Below are 20,395 nucleotides of genomic sequence, written 5' to 3'. Positions count from 1 at the left end.
GTCCCCATGGAGACAGGAACACAGAAAGCTACACTTTTGTGCAATTCATACAGGATTTTCATACTTGGATTATTAAATTTTAACTACATCCTCAACAGCTATCATAAGCAGTCACTGAATGCACTTATTTTTCCTTTGCACATAGTTTTCCAGATGTCAGTGCTCACAAATGGAACAACATACAAAGTCCCCAGGTCACTGTAGTTTTCTGAGGTTTCTGTAGCAAGAAACCACATCTTAAAATTAATTAGTAGATTGCAAAGATTCTAGAGCAAAGTTTATGAATAAAAACATATTCTGACCACCATTATTTTTCAACTGAAGTCAATGTGATGAGAACAGACTGCACATACAGTTCATGTAAGAATCAAACACAGACACTGCTTTTCTTATTACTGAAACATTTAGGGCGAATTATCAAACAATTCACCATGAAACCAAGGTAATTTTAACATCAGTGTTATCTGGCCCAGATGTCCAGATAAGACCTCATCTGAAGAACACAAACTATGCTCTTATCTGAATAACACAAACTAGGGACCCTGTAAGATGCATCCCAGAGTCCTGAGAGACTTGGATGATGTAGTTGCCAAGCCACTCCCCCATGATATTTGAAAAGTCATGGCAGTCAGAAGTCCCAGGTGAATGGAAAAAGGCAAACATTGTACCCATTTTTAAAAAGCTTAGAGAAAACTGTGAACTACCAGCCAGCAGAGAAAGGCTTTGGGATGACCTAATTGCAGCCTCCAGCACTTGAAGGGAACCTACAAGATGGAGAGGGACTTTTCACAACGGCCATGTGGTGACAGGAAAAGGGGGAATGGCTTCAAACTGAAGGAGAGTAGGTTTAGATTAGAAGTAAATTTAAACAAGGAAAAAATTCTTTACTGTGAGGGCAGTGATGTCCTAGAATTGGTTGCCCAGAGGAGTCATGGATGTCCCATTGCTGGAAGTGTTCAAGGCAAGGTTCGATGGGACTCTGAACAAGCTGGTCTGCCAGAAAATGTCCCTGCCCACAGCAGGGAGTCAGATGATATTTGAGGTCCCTTCCAACCCAAACCATTTTATGGCCTGTGATCAAATCCACTCAAAAATTTGGTTCAAAAATACTTCTCAGCTTTAGTAAACCTTGTTAACTTACCTGTGTAATTACGCATTTTTTCAGCTGTGTTTGTAGACTGAAGCAGACCGAGCTTCTCTTGTTGTAGCACAAAATTACATCACTTTATCCTCACGCACGCTATTCCCCAAGTTTAGAAGTTCTTTGTGATTAGGATTTTATAAACCGTAACTGCACTCTCTGTTTTTTTAAACACAATTGCTAAAACTATCTTAATTAGAATTGTAAAAAACAACAGACATAAATACAGAAAGTAACACACTTACAGCTTCAAATGATAAGTTCACATGTTCCAGGAATTTCTGCATTAAACTTTCAGTTAGTTCATTGAAGCGATATCGAAAGAGATCCATTTCTTGTTGAAGAAACCAACGCCTGAGATCCTCACTGTAAAAAAAATAATTTAAAAAAAAAATTCTGAATATACATTATTTCTTTGCTTGACAACTAGACTGCAAACCTAGTCAACACAACAGTAATGCTGACTTGGGCACATGACACACACACTGAGAAGCTTGGAAACCTTCAGTAATGCACACTCAATCAGAACAGACTTATGGAGAGACAATACTTTTTACTTGTTTTGGATAAAAATACTCAGTTGTAGGTAACATTCTCTCTTGGTATTTAAAGGACTTTTTTTTTCTACAACATGGCACAATATTTCTTCGTTGTACAATTAACATCACAATTAATGTGATGAGGCAAATATATTTTGAAGGCTACTTCTTTTAATTGTCACTTTTGGTGTATCTTCAGCTGAAGAAATATGCATGCATCTCAGAAAACGTGACAATAGTGCACTCTATTCTAGGCAACAAATAGCCTGGAAACAGGCAAAAGGAAAATACATGACAATGAAGTTGGGTGAGGAACACAAACAGAACATTTAACTCTTGACAAAAGAGAAAAAGGGGTTTAGCAACTGCATCTGAACAAGTAGAACAAACAGGAACACAGGGACAGGAGTCAGAAGACAAAATAAAAGAACATTGAAGCCAATCCAAGTACTCATGGAACTCTTCACATCCTAGTGCTCAGATTCTCAGGCATCTCAGCATGTTACTCAAAGCCACAGCAAGTAGGTACCAGAGTGCTAGTAACAAACCCTTTATGTGCAAGCACAGAATGCAAATAATGCTGTATCTCACTACCACAGGGCACTCTCCTGAACTGTCCTTTGAGAACTACCCTGGGCACTACTACCACTGGAATTCATGGAGCACAGAAATACTGCACTCTTACATGTTCTCTTTACAATACTTAAGCATCTTTTCCCATAGGGAACATGTGAATCACAACAGAGTTGTTTGTGGTTTTGTGGACAAAACCTCTGCTTGAAATATGGCTTGAAGAAAAGTAATTATTACATAAATCAGCCAAACGGAAGGGCTGTTAAGGTGCTCTGTAAAATATAATCCTGTGGACAGTGCCAGTGCTTTGGATGTAATAATAATCAGTGAAACCTAAAATAATGCTTTAATGACTGATCTGTTGCAGTTCTCTGGCCATCCTGGACTATAGTTAAATCCTGGGATGTTACAGTTTTTTCCATTTTCCTTGATTTACAGTGCATTTGTTTTCCTGTGGAGGGAACCAAACAAAAGAACACCACCACCACACACACGCATAAAAAAACAAACAAACCACAAACACAATTATATATAATTGCTTTGGAGGCCAGCCAGTCTGTTGTTCCTTTCCTTCAGGAAAGCAGATCAAAGGCTGTCATCCCACCTACCCACTTAAGTTACCATAACAAGAAAACACTACTTTGTCTCTTAAACACACATCTATGTGGATTCTTCCTGCAGCTGACAAAATAGCTGACAAGCTACTTCACACTACTGTGTATGTCCAGCAAATACTTTTAAACTGACTTTCCTAGGATCATCATCAATAGGGCATTATTTACATCACTTCTAAAACTAAACCATACTTTATACTCACTATTCACACAGAAAGAATTGTACACTCTCATCTCAAACTCATACAAAGTAATAATATTTATTATCAAAACCCCAAGCTTAATGGAAAAGCAACATCACTGTCATTAGATAACTAACCAAGCTGCTGCTGAAGCTGAGAGTTGCAGATCCTTGAAGTGTATATGTTAAGAATATCTCCTCATTTTTTGCCACTTAACTTCCTGGTGTGCAGATTACCCAACAGTTTAAACCAGTTCATAGATTCCCAACTATAAAAATAATATTTAAAAAACAGTCTCTTTCATATAGGGAACAGTACTTGAGGGGCTGGGTTTGAAATAGAAATACTCTTCACACCAAGGAGGGGTAGGAAAAATCAGCGTACTTGTAAGAAGCATGAACAAAGAAGTACTTCAGGAAAGGCAGATGCTTGTAAATCTGGAATTTAAGACTAGTAGCTGACATTCCACAATTAATGCAAGAGTTCCAACACCTTACCACTGATTTATGAAAACTCTGGGCATGGGCCAGATCACTGCTTTACTAGACAACCAACACCAATGGATTACTCAGAGTTTCAGTTATAAAGACTAGACAGCAAGGGGAACATGGGTACAGATAACACACAAAAGGAAATGCTACTCAACATAAAGAGACAACAATTTTAGCAGTGAAATCTAATTTATCATATAGAAAGAAATGTCAGGGAGTAGTGAACAGGCCTTGCTAAGTTTGAAATAGAATTTATGTCCTTGTTATGTGACACAGACACAAATCAAACACAAAAAAAAATTTTAAAAGGCACAAGAGTATGTTTGTAAGTTTCCTGAATAGAAGAGTTTAGCTGTCAGAGCAGAGGTAAAATTAATTTCTGCCATCTTAAGAAAGTAAAGTGAAAATTATGCTCCTGTGACTTTCAAGGTTCTTCTTAGCTGATTTGCTAAAGTGACGAGAGATGCATTAGACAAAAGCAAAATCCCCCATTCACATGCAAATAAAATTATCTTTACATCTGCATCTGCCATGAAAGCAAATGAAACAAGATTATTCTATTTCCTGGTCTTGACAGATCTAACTGACATTAGAAGAGGTGTGAAACTGTTCTCTCAAGACTGTAAGTATCCTATCAAACTGGAATAGGCTTCAAAGTCTTGGCTTTCAGAAGGCAGAAGAAGGAAAGTCAAGAGATGATGACTACCTTACAAATTTAACTGACCAGAATGGTGGAGCTGGCCACTTCAGATCATATGAAAACCAAATCAAAACAATCCAATTTACAAGTGAGGACTGATAAGAGATTAGAAAAGAGAAATCAATATAAACTTTTACCCCTGGATGGCACTGTTGGCCAACTAAAAACTGAAAACCACTATCCCAGGAAAATGTAAACACATGTACACACAGCTGCCTCAGGAACTGAATCCAACCTAGTTTGCAGTTATGTGTATTTAAGTGCATTTTTTCAATCACTCCTACCTTAACAACTTTCTTCAATTAACCTAATGATTTGTGGCAGCCTTATTTTTCTGACCTAGTATGATAAAAACTTGAAGTACAGTATACTCTCTCTGCCTTCCAATTTTATCTTTTGGTAACTTGCCAGTTGTAGATGGTAGAAATAGTAGTTGCTTTTCAAGAGTGAATAGGGAACACTGGGTACAGGCTCACCTCACAGTTCTTAGAATGCTATTTTCCATGTTATGAGTAAGCACTAAATCCACCTTTTGAAAGTACAAGCAGAAACTAAAAGCTGCTTTATCAAAATGCAGCAAGTGCATATAAATTTGGAACAAAAAATGGCATCTGCAAGCTGTCCAAAGGGCATCCCAGAGCTTTATCCAAAACCCCTCCTCCCTCTAAAGAGGTCTTTCCCCCCCCACCCGGATTACAAAGCCAGGCCCTTTCCCGCTGCTTCTGTGGCCCACAATAGCTTGTATTCATTTGTGCACAGCAGTTCACCTCCAACAAGCTGCCCACTTCTGCCCTGCCTATAGTCTAATTTTTAAGATACTTCCCTGAAACACAGGGTTTGAACAGTATCTCAAATTTATTTATGAAGCAAGAACTTCAGTCAAATTCTTACCTTCCACAAAAACAAAATTTTTATTAATTCCAAACACCCTCAAAGCATCTCATCTCCCACAAAAAAAGTAATGGTCTGAATAATCTAAATAATAACTAAATGTTTAAAGTGTTGGCTTTGGAATTAAGCCAAACTGATTATTCAAAATGCTGCTAATACAAACCACTAGGCTTTCAGGGGCCTTTTAGACCCCAGACTACTTGAGGACACTACCTTTTAGGGGGTTTTGGTAAACTTACAATACAATGCAGGACTAGCATGATTAAGGGAGTTTATAAAAATACAACAAACCTGGACACTAGAAAGAAGACAATATTAAACGTGTTATTCACAATCATAAATTATGTATGTAAAATAGAGAAAGGATTTCAGTTGCAATTCTATTATTCAATCTGCTCCCTTCTTCCAGGATCTCGAGTTACACAATCAGAGTCACTGCAGTGAAGGCTGGTATGGCTCTCCACATCCACAACCTGTTCCTCATTGTACATGCATCATGGATGAACCAGTCTCACTGATCACACACAGTGACAAACTGTCTTCAGCATAGCCCAGATGTCTTTTGAAAGAACAGGATGGAATGCGAATGATCTGGAAGATTTCAGGGTGTTTAAAAGTCACCCAGGGCCTGTTCTGGTGAAGTTTCATCCATCTGAAGGCAAGCTTTTGAGGCCTTTGCTACTTCCTACTCTCATCAGATGTTCTGCAGCAGAAATCCAAAGCCATTTCAAAGAAAAGCCACATCTATTCCAGCTCCATATCCTGGGTTAGACCACAATCCCAACTACTCACCTTCCCTGTTTTTGGTCACAAATCTATATCCATAGCAGCACTTCAGTCATGTCAGCTATCACAGTATCATAATATGCATTCTATCACAGTCACTTAATTAACATTAACTGTATTGTGGCTTGCTTATCGAATTAACAATTCAACACACTTCATATCTGCCAGTTTTAATTCTAAAAAGACTGCAGTGGTACCGAGTAAAGACTTCATACAAATGTAAAACAAAACTACTTGCACCATGAAGCACCGACAACCTCTAATTTCACCCGAAAACTACAGGGGAAACAAAAAGAATGTGGTTTACAGGAACAACTTTTTGATTGAAATTTCACACAACAAAAAAAATTGCAGTGCAAGCAGCCACAGCAATGAATACGGACAAAAAACAGAAGCAGTAGATGAAACCTCAAACTCAGATGGTATTTTTAGTTGGTCAGAAACAGTGCTCTCTATATTGTATAGAGAGCTTGTATAAAGCCTGTTTAAATAGTCGGGTCTTTGGTCAGTTATCAACATAGCATATACAGAAGCTATACTATGTTATCAATCACTGCAAATGCCTGACAAACAGTTAATACTGATATGCTTTCATTAAAAAAAAAGCTATCAAGAGACTGAAATCAATTGCATGTGTTTAAAAGCCAAAATTTTGTAAAATTTTTAGTTATTATAAAATCCAGGTATTAATTGATTCCACATATCCCTTTTCATCACAGCTGAAATCAGATCCCTAGCAAAAAATCCTTTTTGAGCAAAAAAAGCCTCTCTTTAGTAGCCATGCAACTCTGAAGCACCTGTAATGTCTATAATAAAGCACTGCAGTATCTGTATACATTTAGAATTAATAGTAAGTGTACGGCACAATCCAAAAAGTACTTACGACTGGCAGTAGGCAAGGCGTAGTATGAAATGAGAGATATGATCTTTTCTTCTTGCCTCGTAATCATCCTCAGCCAAAGCCTATAGAACATATTCTAATTATTTCAGAGAAATTATCTCTCGCATATTAAAAATTCACAATCAATTTACCATTGCTGTTCATTGCAGTCATCTTTTAGACAATAAATGCCAACCTATAGGGGAAGGGGGTTACTGTAAAGAAAGTAATGTATACCTTCAAAGAAAAACTACACCTCTAAAAAAAAATGACAGAATTGAAGTTTTAGAAATAGCATTTCATCACCTCTGCTTTTATTTGTTATTCTTGAATGGCATAAAGAAAATAAAGAGAGCTTATTTTACAAGAAAGTTCAGTGTTTTGATCTTTACTTACTCTGTATGGAAACTTCAGTTTCCGGAGCTCAGCCTCCAGTTTACTTTTGTATGTATCACTACTTCTTACATAGCTCACACCGAGATTCTCAACTACTTTAAGCACTGAGCAAAAAAAGAAAAGGTAGGTCCATGTTAGAGACAACATGCTGAAATCAAACTAAATGTATGACAGCTTGGGAAAGGCACAAACTGGGGTAAGGCCACAGGAATTGCTTTCAGTGGTATTAGGAGCAGAAGGGTAAGAAATATGGAGGATAAAACGTGGCCTGTGAGTCCTGAACAGCTGGCCCAATTCTGGAACCCATATCGTCAATAAGGCAAGAGAGACAGATATAACACCGATGGATCCATCTCAGAACTGTGGTTTCAACTCTAATGGAAACTTGGATCCAGCAGTTTTCAGGACTTCAGGGGAACCCCTGGCTGCCAGCCACAACGACTTGAAATGTAGTACTGAGACATCAAATATGTCACAACATCTATAGAATGCGAAACGTGCTCATAGAAACCTCCCGTGTAAACCAAAACTACACAGTCCCGACAATAAGCTACAATAAGCGAAATCTGGCTCAGCTCTCCGAAAGACGCAGAACAACGCGTTTTGCTTTTACAGGAGCTCCAGGCAGCAGCGCAGCCAGCCCAGCTCCCGTCTATGTCAGGCGAACAGAGGGTCCAGGCCTGACAGAAATATACACAGCCATGGCAGGAAGGGTTCAAAGCATCGAGGAAGAGACAGGAGGGAGGAGAAGGTAAAGACGGGGCGGGGGGGAGAGGAGGAGGAGGAAGGTAGGTGGAGGAAGGGAGGGACGCTACTCACGCTTCAGGCGGTCAATGGCTAAGCTCTCAAACTCCACCAAGGAGATGCTTTCCGTCGGGGGCTCCAGATAAAACTGCAGGCTGTGAGGGTACTGCTCCCGCCGGTCTTCAACCAGCCGTGCATGCTTCTGCCTCGCTCGGCTGGAGAACTCCATCTCCCTCGCCCCAGGGCTGCCTCTGGCCCCGTCCCGACCGCCCGAGTCCCGCTCCCGCCGCTCCGCCCGACGCGACCCGCCGAGACCCCGACCAGAGCCCGCCCAGCCCCGCGTCCCGGCTTCCCGCGCTCCGCCGGCCCCGCCCACTTCCGCACACGGCCACGCCTGCTGGGCGGCCATTGGCTGCTGCAGCCATGTGGGCGGGGGCATATGGCCGGCAGTGCCCACACCCGGCATGGCGGTCCCGGCACGGATGGGGCGGGGCTGGGCCGGCAGTGCCCACACACGGCATGGGCGGGGCCAGCTGTGCCCACACCCGGCATGGGCGGGGCCAGCAGTGCCCACAGCCGGCATGGGCGGTGCTGGTACGAGCGGGGCTGGGCCGGCAGTGCCCACACCCGGCATGGGCGGTGCTGGTACGAGCGGGGCTGGGCCGGCAGTGCCCACACCCGGCATGGGCGGTGCTGGTACGAGCGGGGCTGGGCCGGCAGTGCCCACACCCGGCATGGCGGTCCCGGCACAAGCCGGGAGATGCCGGCAGGTGTCCACTCCTGGCACGGCCACTTCCGGCACTGGCACGTTCTCCGCTGTTCTACAGTTTTATAATTTTGTTCCTTTTCCAAGCGAACGGCAGGATTTGCTATTTTTGCCGCTGTGTTGGCCATTTTGCTGCAGCTTATGTTGTTTTAGGCCCCTGCCACACAATGCCACTTACTTGCTAATTTTCCCCTACCCGAAAAGTTGGTTAATGATCTTGCAAGAAGTTCAGAGCGTAAAAAAATGTATATGAACTTGCTTACACCTTCTGCCAACAAAGTGAGGAAAACCAGTGGTTTCGGCTGTCAAATTCTTAGGAGCAACGAGAGGATCACGGAGCAGGACACGCACTAGCCCCGTGTTCGTGGGCATCTCCGGCCCAGGCCCGAGTGATCTGACGGCAGCTTTAACAAACCCTGCCCTGGGGCCGGCTGGAGCTGCAGCCTGCCTCTGGAGACACAGATCAAACGGGGTGCTGAGCTCAGCTGGGGCCGGACAACCCGCTCCACCTTCAAAGCAAGGTGGCCACATCCACACTGCCTGCAGTGCATGCTCCTATGCGTGATTCTCAAAGTGGCGTCTCCTCCTTGGTCTGGGCCAAACCACTGCCACGGCAATATCCGAACGTTTTTAGCAGGACAGAAAGTCAGATTTCATTCCCCAGTACTCCTTTGTAATTTTCCAGGGGATATGCTATTGATACGTTTTTATGTATTTACCTTTTTGTAATATTTAATTGGAAGCAAGTCCATATATTTCTTTATACATACAAAAAAAAAACAAAAACCAAACTTTAACCTGAAGCAACAGGTTTGTTTTTTTTCAAATAGCCACTGCTCATCCCACACAGTTTTTTCCCTTCACCACCTGACTGCAGCCTGAGTTCCTTAGGAGTAAGGAGTGCATCTGCCAAAATCCTCTGAATATCTGTAAGAAGGTGGAGCTTTCGCCTTTGACCAGTATGTTAATACCCAACAGATTTTACAGAGACTTGGCAACACACTGTCCACGGCAGGTCAAGGAGTTCCATCAGAGTTCCCACATTTCCTGGGAGTGCTGTACCCAGCCTGGACCAGAGGGGGAGAAGTATGACAATGCTGAGAAACCAGAGATGCTTTTCATTATAATTGAATTTCATTTCTACACATGTTTTAGGTTTTGGCACAAAAGCAGCACCACACCTTTGGAAACCATGGTTTACAGTTTGCTGTCCATAGCTAATTCTACTGAACCAGAACCTGCTGATTTTTCCTAAGTCAGCAGCTATGTCTATTTCTGTTGTTTACTTTCTTGTTGTTTGTTTTACTTCTAGGGTTGGTTTTTTTTTCCTTTCTTGATGAATATTAATCCCCAAATTGTCTGTAATTAGGTGAAGATCGACCCTGTTTGTTTGGTTTATTTCAGTTAACTGGTGACACTAACAGCATTGCAAAAAATCGTACAGAAGATTACTTCAGCAGATATTAAGAATCAAAATTAACATCTATACTACTAGACTTAATTACTGTATTACTGTACTTAAACTTACAAAGCAAGACCTTACCCTTTTACACAAAAATAATTTTCTTGGGAAAAGAAAATAGGCAAGTGAAAATTTTTCACCTTGGGGTAAACCCCCCCTCAAATTTCAAAACTCAAACTTTCTTACTGATGCCCCTAGTGAAACCTACGGGTGGTAATCTTTCTCACTATTTTTGGTTACATTTTTCTAAATATATTTTCACTACTCCCACAGTATCATTACCACTGCAGGATGAATTTTTAAGTATTTTTAAGAGAATTATTGATATTGTAACAACCCACCTCAAATGTTTTACAACATCCATATGCTCAGCTGTCAAGCTGTCCCCATCATCCCATACAAACACAGTCTAATTCAGCACACACCAAACTGTTCTGCTACCTAATTAATGCACTGTTAGGAGGAAAGGGTTAAAAGCAGAAGAATGGCAATGAGGAGGAGGAGGATGAGGATGGTAGAGTCAAGTGACCTTGTAGCTTGGAATGTCAAGGTCTGGAGAAGAACAGTGAGGCCTGTATATTGTGTCTACTGCTGTTTATACTCTTTTGAGAAGCATTTCTGTGTAGAGATAATGTAGGTGTTTTGAGAGCCTTGGAGGCACTCTCATGGACATGGCTTAAGCTCCCTGGTTTTGGGAGAGAGAGGTCAAAGCTCAGAGATCATTAAAAAAGCCCAGAGGAGATGACAGTGCATGGGTAAACTACAAGTGCATGGACTCTTGATAAATTGGTGCAAACAGCAGGCCTGCCTTTCACTTGGATGGACTGAACCTAACAATGCCTGCCTTCCTGCTTGTGTCTCTGCCAGGGTGTTGCCCTGGGACCTTCCAGTTAGTAAGGCAATGAAAAAAATTTACTCTTTTCATTTTAACTGTGTTTTTGTGCTTATTCAAGCTGCCTGTGTCAACACAGATATACACACACACACAAGATCCTTATTTGCATTAAATGTGTATCATTGCACAGTTGCTACTCCCACTTTTGTTATATTAACTAGCAGAGTGCCTAATGCTAATCTGCCAGAGCCAAGTTGTTCTCCATTTGCTTAACTTCATCTGCTAATAAAAGGGTAAATATAGTGATGCTCATATGTAGTCTGTCTTTCAACCCCTATTTATCCCTCATGTCTGGGATGTTTGGACCTCTGTGGATGGCATTGATAGCACAAAATGTCCCTTTCCTGCTTCCAACTCTTATTGTTAATTGACAATCTTACTGCATGTATCATCAGGCTGATTGAATTCTGTCTTTAAATATGTTGTATTAATATCTTGGAGTTTTGTTGTTTTCACCTCTTAAAATGTATTTCTTGAATAATATTTTAACTTTTGTTTGTTTGAAATATTTACTTCCATATTTCCCCCTTGTCTAACTCTATTCCTTTACTGATCTGACCTTTTCAGAAATCTTTTCCTGGAGTCTATTTGTGTAATTCCTAGCCCAAATCCTATTTTTTTTTTTTCTGTCTTGCAGTTCTCCATATTTTTTATTACTTAAGTGTTTGACATCCAGGTTATACCAGGATTTTAGTTCTAACTACAATGCGCAGGTAACTCTGTACTTACTATAAATAGCAGGGTAAATGTTCTGAGCTGGCCTTTCAATTCCTGCAGGCTGTGAAGTGAGTAAAGCATGAATCATGCAGTGAAGAGAGATTCAGAGGGCTGCTTTAACTGGAATATGCTCTCACTGTTAATTTGTTTAAGTGGTGAGTAACAATGGTCACATCCCTTGTGATACTCTAAATCTCTCTGGCTACACTTACAGGGCTTACGAATCCTAGATTTATTCCACAAATCCCCTGTTCAAGACTGTAATGCAGAAGCAGAGAAAATCTAGATACACCTTTACAATCTTCTTAAATTTATCCTGACAGGTAGGTCTGTCATTCACCTCTGCCTCTCACTGCATCCATCTTCTTCACTATGTTTAGGCTGCTGTAACAAATACTTTCATTGCATCTTTCTTCTGTTATATATTGTATTTTTGGTCCCCTTTGCATAGTTTTTCAGGGCATACATAGAGGCAAAATCTGCCCTGTCCCTGCACCAGGCTTTTTCCAAAAGAATGTTATCCTTGTATTTCCTTACAAGATGCTCTATGTACTTGAAATAATTTTGCTTGCCATGCTGGGGGCGAGGGAGAGTTGACTTGTATATTTCCTTTAATCAATCTTCCTCTGGTAACTTTTGAGCGTTGAATCAATGTTAAAGAGAGGGGCTGAAGTATCCAAGATGCAATGCACTCACATACTTGAGAAATTGGAGCCTGAGTAAAGAAAACAGAGGAAGATTCAAATTTCTACCATGGAAAAGAAAAGCAGAATTCAGTCTTTTTTGTGTGTGGAGCAGCAGCAATGAGAATTAACACAAGCATCCAGGCTGGTCAGCATAAATACAGCTAGAGCTCAGCCCCTGCTCCATCATCTCAAACAGACAGGGGAAGGTTTGAACTATCCAGAATCAAGGCCAAAAAAAAAGTAGAATTCATTTTTAGACTTAATTTAATTTGCTACATAAAGACCTTCTTCCTAGTATGTCTATCTTTATAATATTTAAATTGTGAGCTTCTGAAACAGACAAAGTTTTTCAAAGCTTGTCTGTTTGAAGGGATCTTGATGTTTTCTTTTCTTGGATTTTTATTATGACTAAACTAATTTACAGTAAGAAAATACTTTTGTTACACATAACATTTAAGATTTACTGCATTTCTAATACTGTCCTGAGAATAACCAAAATTCTGCCTGTGTAACAGAGAAGAATAGGATGCTTTCTTATCAAGTAATCCATAGGTAATTGAAAGATTTCATTAACCCGAAAAGTATTTCTAGCCAACATAAGAGTTAGACATAGCTATATACCTAAGATTTTTAACTTTTTTAATCAGATAAAGAATTATTTGTCAGGATTCAGAATAATACAAAAAACCCCCAAAATTTAAATAACTTTTACAAGTAAAATCTCTTATTTTCTGAAAATTTTTAAATATTTTTCTATCTCCATTAAAAGAAACACACTGCAGTTGAAGGATTTTGTTCAGCCTTTTTAGTGTTTGATTGGGGTATTGTATAATATAGGCTTGGCCAGGAAGACTTCCTGTTTTAAGCCTATGACTTGATGATGAAAAAATGTCTTGTTCAGTCCTGACACATACTGAGTTTTCAAATACTCAACCACTTTGTAAAACAGTCTGGAAAATTCCAAGTTAATTCTAAGCAGCCAGCCACGTTCCAATTCCTAATAAATGCTCATATTAGACTTACAGCACTTTCACCATTACAAGTGAAACCCCTCAAAATAAACATCAGGGTGGGATTTATTCTGCCTAATCTAGCCACTAAACCTGCACCTACCTTTTAAGCTCTTCTTTTAAAGGGAATAGTTTTCCCAAGAATATTTGGAAAGAGGTGGGTATCCTGCAAGCCTCCAAAAGGACATCTAGACTGCCTAAATTTAGGTGTTTACATAGTTGATTGTTTTCCCTTTGTTTACCTCAAGTTTGTTTGGCTTTTTTACTTGCTTGTTTTCTGGGTTTGAGGTTTGTGGTTTTCTTTCAAATACAAGTGGTGTTCAGGAGCGGAAACTTAAGTGTTTTCGGAAATTGGGGGAATGAAGTCTTCCTTGCATGTAATACAAGGTCCTCTTCCTTGTTAGGAATAGATACCAACATAAGGAGTTAACTTACATTCCCTATGTAAGCAAAATTCCAATTAATTGGAAGTTGTCTAAGCAAGATATATGAGATGAAGATGATTAACAAACATACCGGCCAATTCTTGAGCACCTTCCTACTGTAAACCAAATATATTAGTTTGTCTTAGTACATAGTATTTTGCCTTTGTGTTACTTTTGTCATGGTCTGTAATTTCCTTTGTCTGAAACTCTGTGGAACTTGAGCTAAGATAGTAAAATTGACTAGGAAAAGTTTCAATTAAGGCTCCTCTCCCCACTAAGTATTGTCTAAAACTGCATTGGTTTTGCCAGAAGTAGAATATAGCCTCAGAATATAAAACCCCAAGCCCATCCACCAGCACTGTGGAAATCAGTTCCTACTGTAAATCTCCTTAAAATTCAGGGCTTGCTGATAAAACTGTTGATTTATTTTCAGACTGCAGAGCTAGAATAACTATTGGCACCAGTATCTTGGCAATCCTTCTTCAGCTCACCTACATAAATATGCAGAAATCTGGTACACACATTGTTATTTTGAAAACTGCGTGGCATATTTGCATAACAAATTTCAGAAGCTGAGACTCATCCTAATAGCTTTTGAATAACCACTAAAATTGCCTACAATATAGCCACACTAAGTAAAAGGGTTTAATATGTTTAAATTTACAATTAGAAAACCAAGTTATCAGTTGCATTATTAACAACGCACACACATATATATATAATGCATTGTAACCTGAACCACAGGGGCTTCAGGACACATGGCTTGCCTATAGCCAGCAGCTGTAGGCCAACCCACAACCCCCTGCTGTAACCTAAGCTATGGAATAAACAGCATTAGAAAGAAAAGCCTTCTGAAGTCCCCATCTCTCTGTCAGCTCTTACAACTTGGTACAACTCAGTTCACTCTGAGTTTCTGGGCCCCAGGAACTCATGATGCTCATGGTCTCATCGTGTGTGTGTGTTTCCTCATATTTCCTTTCCCTGCTCTGTCTTCTACATAGGCAGCCCTTGGGTTACTGCCTGCCCAGATCATGCAGTTCCAAATATGTGCAGGCATTGCTCATTTGCAGGCAGCAAAACACTAGTCAGAGTAGTAACCCCAGCAGCCTGGTGTTCTGGACCACATCACCACACTTCACTTCTTGCCCTCTCTGATGGCCACACCACCAATCCAATTTCTTCCCATGCTTCTTTTCACCAGCATCACACTCATTAACCTGCTCATTCTGCATCTCCAGGCATTCACCTTCAGCAGTTGCAGATGAAGTGGTCTAGACTTTGTTCTTCATTATGGCTCCACCTCAGCCTTGCCATCCAAGGAGCTTACAGTGTCCAGGGAAGAGAAGCAGACCTCCCAACATTCTGCCCCTCCAAATGTAGGCATAGGCCAAGTAGGCAACAGTGACACCTTCCTGATGCTATCTCTTCAGTGACAGCACTGAAATTCAAAGGAACACATCAGACAAAGGGCTTTTCTGAACATTCAGTTATGTCATGTGTAAAAAAAAGAGGGAGGGGGTAATGACATTTTAGATAATTATAAATACATTTCCTCTTACAAATTATTGGTGTTGGAGGCAAAAGACTAGCTTAATTTCTCATTGCATTTATCCTTCTTCATAATGTTTTACTTCAGTTTGAGTGTTTTTCTGAATTAGGTATAAAAATATCTGCTTTCTCTCATAAGCTTTCTGTCTCCCTCAGTAAACTCGAGTTGGATTCACTAACTTCTTTTTTTAAGGTTGCTATGACAGACTCTTCAAAGTTCAAGGGTAATAGCCTGAATATTGAAGAGTTTTCACTAGCAGGCAAAGAAAATATCAGGAACTCATTCTTGCTGACATCTTCAAACTGAAAAAAATGCCTGGCTGAGATTTTTCCAGACCAATCAAATTTATATATCAATTTGGTTTGGTTGTTGGGACTCTGTACTAGCCTGTTTGTCAGTCACAGTTTTACTCTGGGATATTATCTTTACCATACTGCATAGAACTGAAAAAGCAGTTAGTAACTTTGGATATCTGTAAAAACTACTTCTAAATTAGATGGCTCTGGAAATTCAACGGTACAATTTCTATGTTGTTTTTGTGATTGACAGATCATTTTCCATCAGTAACAACTGTCTTTTTTTAAATTGTGCTGTACTGATGACAGGTTGACTGTAAGGTGCTTACTCATGATCTACAAAAGGAGACTGACAACACAATTAGAAGAAGTACAATATGCTCCATGACTTAATTTTAATTTAGCCAGAAGTATATTTAAACTTCCTGTATACAACGATCATGGAATTCATCCACTGTATGCACCCATACAATTAAAACTGGTCTAAGATACTTGATTTAGGAAAGAGTGTATCTTGGATTCTTTCAGTTAAATGCAAATTTTCCAAAGTGAACTTGAAGCAATTTGGTTGCACCAAAACTTAGTCAAGTTCACATGCTGTGGTCACAAGAACATGGATATATCTGAAATTTGCAGCAAGACATTGCAAACAGTCCTTCAGATCAATAATTATTTATTCACATACAATAGCAAGACTGGGGTTGGTAAAGACCACTGTTTATTTTCTTATATTTACCAAAATGTAAGGGGATTTTTTTCCCCCCTACAGTCTGGTTGTAACATGCTACAAATTAAAATTTTATGGTCCTGTTTCTTTTAAGTAAGGGTAGTTTTTCTTAAGTATAAATTGCTTTCCTCTCTTACTTGCAACAAAAAGCTTTCCCATCATGAGCAAGCCCATAAACACAGAGGCACAATATTCCTGCTGTAAAGACGTTCCAAAGTTGTCTCTATGTTTTCCAGTTGTTCTTTTGCTTTTATTGGTGCTAGTTAGTTTCAAAATTCTTATTTTCCTCTTTGTGAATGTAAAATATTTCCTTGCCTTATTTTCCTCTTTACAAATGTAAATAGATTCAGTTTTTCTGTCTACATTGACATGATCTCAGCCTAACTGTACATCATGGGAAGTTGGAAGATTTATGGGCAGAAAAGAGCCTGTTGGAAAAAATCTGGGTAGTGTTTATTGGAGAGTGAGTCAGTGTCTGGAGTCCAGCTGTGCTTACTACTCAAGCCTAACTAGAGCTGAGTTACTCAGATTTCTTCAACTATCTGAAACTGGATTCTTTTAAAAAATAAAGAAATAGACTTTTTTATATATTGGGCACATTTTTGGTTGAAAACATTTGTATAAAAAAGACAGAAAACAATGTTTCTTTCTTCTTGTTGTTAGTATTGCAGTGGCATGCAAGAGCCATGCTCTTGAAGAAGCAATTTATTATCAATGCACAAACCAGCATGTCTGAAAGATGGTGTGGAACCAACAGCTCAAAATGCACCAAAAATAGTTTGATATGCAATCAGTTCTGTGACTAATATTACAGAAAACCTACATCTTGACCCTGGGAGGCAAAGCTTTGCTATTTCTTGTTGCATGCATTTACAGTGGTTGAAAATTAAGAAGCACCAACCAGTTTCTGGTTGGTGTTATTTTAATTACTGGGCTGTTTTATGAGGCTTGCTTCATCAACATCCCAAACATTGAAGTTCTAACCTTTGGACAATATATAATGTTGAGGAAAATGGCATTCAAATGTCCTTAGAGAATACTGTGAATCTAGATACTGAATTTAAAGCAGATTTTATAAAATTAAGGTCTTAAATTGCAATTTTTATCTTTTTTTACTTTTGGTATACTAATAAAGAGTTACTTTTAAGTTCTTCACAGATTTAAGTAAGAACCTCAGCTGTCTGCATTGCAGCAAAGACATAAGACAAAATAATTAACTATTAGTGTGAAAGTAGAAGCATTCTTTGTGGCATTAGTTTATTAACTAATTAACCTTTAAAAGACCTTATAACCTATAGTCTTACAACCAGTGACCACAAGCACCTAGCAAATGTGGTGAATTAACGTGAAGGTGATCTCTGCTCATAGTTGAAGTAGAAGAAAGAGACCTGGGCAAGACAGCTGTGTGGGAATTCCAAACACAGAAAATAGGTAGAAAATTTTAAGGTGTTAAAGATATAGAAGTAGTTATAAAAGTAATAAAAAGTTGCAAGGGGTAGCAAGCAGTTGCCTGGATGAACATACATCTAGGTCTCTTTCTTCTACTTCAGCTGTCAGTTTTAAGGCATGTTGAATATTTACCATCTCCAAGATGTTTATCTATCTATATTGATTGAAATTTGCCACTACCAGCTGCCAACTCAAAATTCTGCTGCTGCTGCTGTTGTATTCCAGCTTGCAAAGGCAGCCAGTAGAGATCAGCTACACAGACAGCATTTGCCACTCCAATAGTGAGTCCCAGTCCTCACCACAAAACGTCACATGGAACGGGAACAATGCTGGTAAGGTAATATGGTACCTATCTTGTACCCTTAAGAATTCCTTAAGAATTATGACTATCATAATACAGTTCTATAGAACTTCTGAACAGTTTATCCTCCTAATTTCCTTAATCTGCCTATCCACAACTCTTTAGCAGTTTCTTCCCAGATACCCAGATGTCCCAACTATCTCAGAATAGTGCAGATGCTGCTGATGTGAAGGCAGTGCTCAAGGAAGTAGAAAAGTACACAGGAATCTTAGTCCTTAGCACTACCTGTAGGTGTTAGCCTAGAATTTTCCAGGTCTCATAGCAATAGTATTTCCTTCATTTCTATTATATCAATATGAAAATAATAAGTAGTATCTTCTGACTGTAGTGAGGTAAAGAGGAAAGTGTGAAGTCACATAAAAATAAAGAGGATCAAATGGTCCTGAAACTCGCTAAATGAGAAATAAGGGAGTTCCCTGGAAGTGAGCCAGTGTTAACTTGATTCAGACTTCTCATAAGCAACATTTTTGTATCACTGCAATATTTTCTTGCATATCACTGCATATTTTACCTTGAAGGCAGCTTTAACTACCACAAATTCACACATGAAGGAAAGCATTTAGTGACCGAGTCTTTTTTCCTAAGTAACAAAAACATGTCCCCTTGACAGTTTTCTTTCAAAAAATGCTTGAGCTATAATATTTTAGGAGAGAAATCAGATTTGTCTATTTTTCAGATGCAAGGCAGACAAGCTCTAAAGGCAAAGCTAACATAATAAATAGAAAAGATAAAAAATAACCCCTACCAATGCTAAGGAGACTGATAACCAGTCACAAGACAGAGCCTCAGTACAGAAATAAATCTAAAGCAAGCAAGAGGACCACCATGCACTACCCCGTAACAGACATTGGGTTAAAGTGCCAATATTCTTTAATTGCCACCATCACCAAGGACATCAGTTATATAAGAATGCAACAAATATGGGAACAGATAGATATCTTTCTACAAATGACAAAAAAGGGGGCTGTTTTCCATCTGTAATGTTGAAAAATGAAATACTGAATGACTTGACAAAGAAGATTAGTAGCCATTGATCCATCTTTTACAATCACTTTCTATCCCCATCTCCTCACTAACATCAGGGCAATGCAGAACACAGGTGGCTTGTCTTTTCACACAGATATCTGCACAAAATACAGGAACTGCAAATACAGGAGCAGCCCAAGCAGCTACTTAATGTGATCTGGTTTTAACAGTGATTGGTTCCAGATGCTGCAAAAGAGATTTCCACAAAACCCACAAGGTAAACAGTCATGAAAGAACTGATGTACAAGGACAGATTCTTCAAAAATTTACTGTTTAGCTGGTTTATGCCCCTGGCTTATACCCTTTCCAAATTCACTCTCTTCCATCACCTCAATAATATAAATCCTGTTTAATGAAGTCTGTCTCTTTCTTTCTGTGCTCTGCTGCATACTTCCCCCATGCCCAGGGCTTTAGCAGTCTCTGCACCAAAGATCCTCTAACACCACAGCTGCACAGCCTCTGCTCAGACTGCAGAAAATGAGCTGTGAGTCCATAGGGAGACAAGGGAAACTAATATTCTATGTATGGTGTGCCAGAATTATTAGCAGCTCAAGGATTCAAGAGGGAAAACAGTAGCACAAGAAGGTATATAACTGTAAATTAAAACAGAGAGGACAGCTCCTTGGCCCAGAGACCATTCAGGAGCTTCTTGGTCATGTTACCAAGTGCCATGAATGTCAGTGTTGCTGGTGGTAGGTGGCAGCTCAGCATCCCTGGGCACCCATTGCAGGGAGCCGTGGGACAGCCTTCCCTCCCCGTCGTGACTGATGCCTGGCTGAGCAACAACAACTTTGGGTTTTTGTTGTTGTATCTGGAGCAATGAGTATATCCTTAACCTCAGAGGTCATTAAATCCAAACTGACTTTGTGAGTCATTAACCTGTAAACTGGACATGTCATGTTTGTGTAGATTATGGGGTATGGACAACATGCCCAAACAATCCAACTCAAACAGGGCCCTGATGTGTGTTTACTGCTGAAACCTACTGGACTCTTAACCTCAGTCCTTACTGAACAATCAAATGTTCAATCAAATGGGTCTGTGTTGCAGATAACCTGTCTGAAGCAAATCTTTTTCAACATGCTGTTT

At 39.7% G+C, this 20,395-nt stretch overlaps 2 protein-coding genes across 5 annotated transcripts in view; both read right to left on the bottom strand.

Moving 5' to 3' along the window:
- The window catches only part of PRIM2 (DNA primase subunit 2), a 91,282-nt gene extending 82,990 nt beyond the window's left edge, over nucleotides 1–8,292 (bottom strand). Inside the window, exons 1-4 of the mRNA XM_023922442.2 lie at nucleotides 8,013–8,292; nucleotides 7,194–7,297; nucleotides 6,801–6,880; nucleotides 1,387–1,507 (exon numbers count right to left, since the gene is read on the bottom strand). Of these exons, the coding sequence (XP_023778210.2) occupies nucleotides 1,387–1,507; nucleotides 6,801–6,880; nucleotides 7,194–7,297; nucleotides 8,013–8,166 (459 nt within the window). The 5' untranslated portion in view covers nucleotides 8,167–8,292. The remainder of the gene's footprint in view (nucleotides 1–1,386; nucleotides 1,508–6,800; nucleotides 6,881–7,193; nucleotides 7,298–8,012) is intronic.
- A 1,521-nt stretch (nucleotides 8,293–9,813) lies between these two features.
- Nucleotides 9,814–20,395, bottom strand: part of LOC147654674 (uncharacterized) — a 21,544-nt gene continuing 10,962 nt past the window's right edge. For 2 of the 4 annotated variants that reach the window (XM_086876172.1, XM_086876173.1), the window contains exon 5: nucleotides 13,089–15,336. In XM_086876172.1, the coding sequence (XP_086732298.1) occupies nucleotides 15,317–15,336 (20 nt within the window). In that variant the 3' untranslated portion in view covers nucleotides 13,089–15,316. Of the gene's footprint in view, nucleotides 12,493–13,088; nucleotides 15,337–20,395 lie in introns of those variants that run through there. The other 2 variants (XR_015282855.1, XR_015282853.1) reach the window with 2 other exon arrangements.

The sequence above is a fragment of the Cyanistes caeruleus genome, chromosome 2 (assembly GCF_971803275.1).
Source record: "Cyanistes caeruleus chromosome 2, bCyaCae1.hap1.1, whole genome shotgun sequence".
Taxonomy (NCBI): domain Eukaryota; kingdom Metazoa; phylum Chordata; class Aves; order Passeriformes; family Paridae; genus Cyanistes; species Cyanistes caeruleus.
The sequence above is the reverse complement of the archived record's forward strand: the minus strand, read 5'-3'. Positions and strand labels throughout refer to the sequence as shown.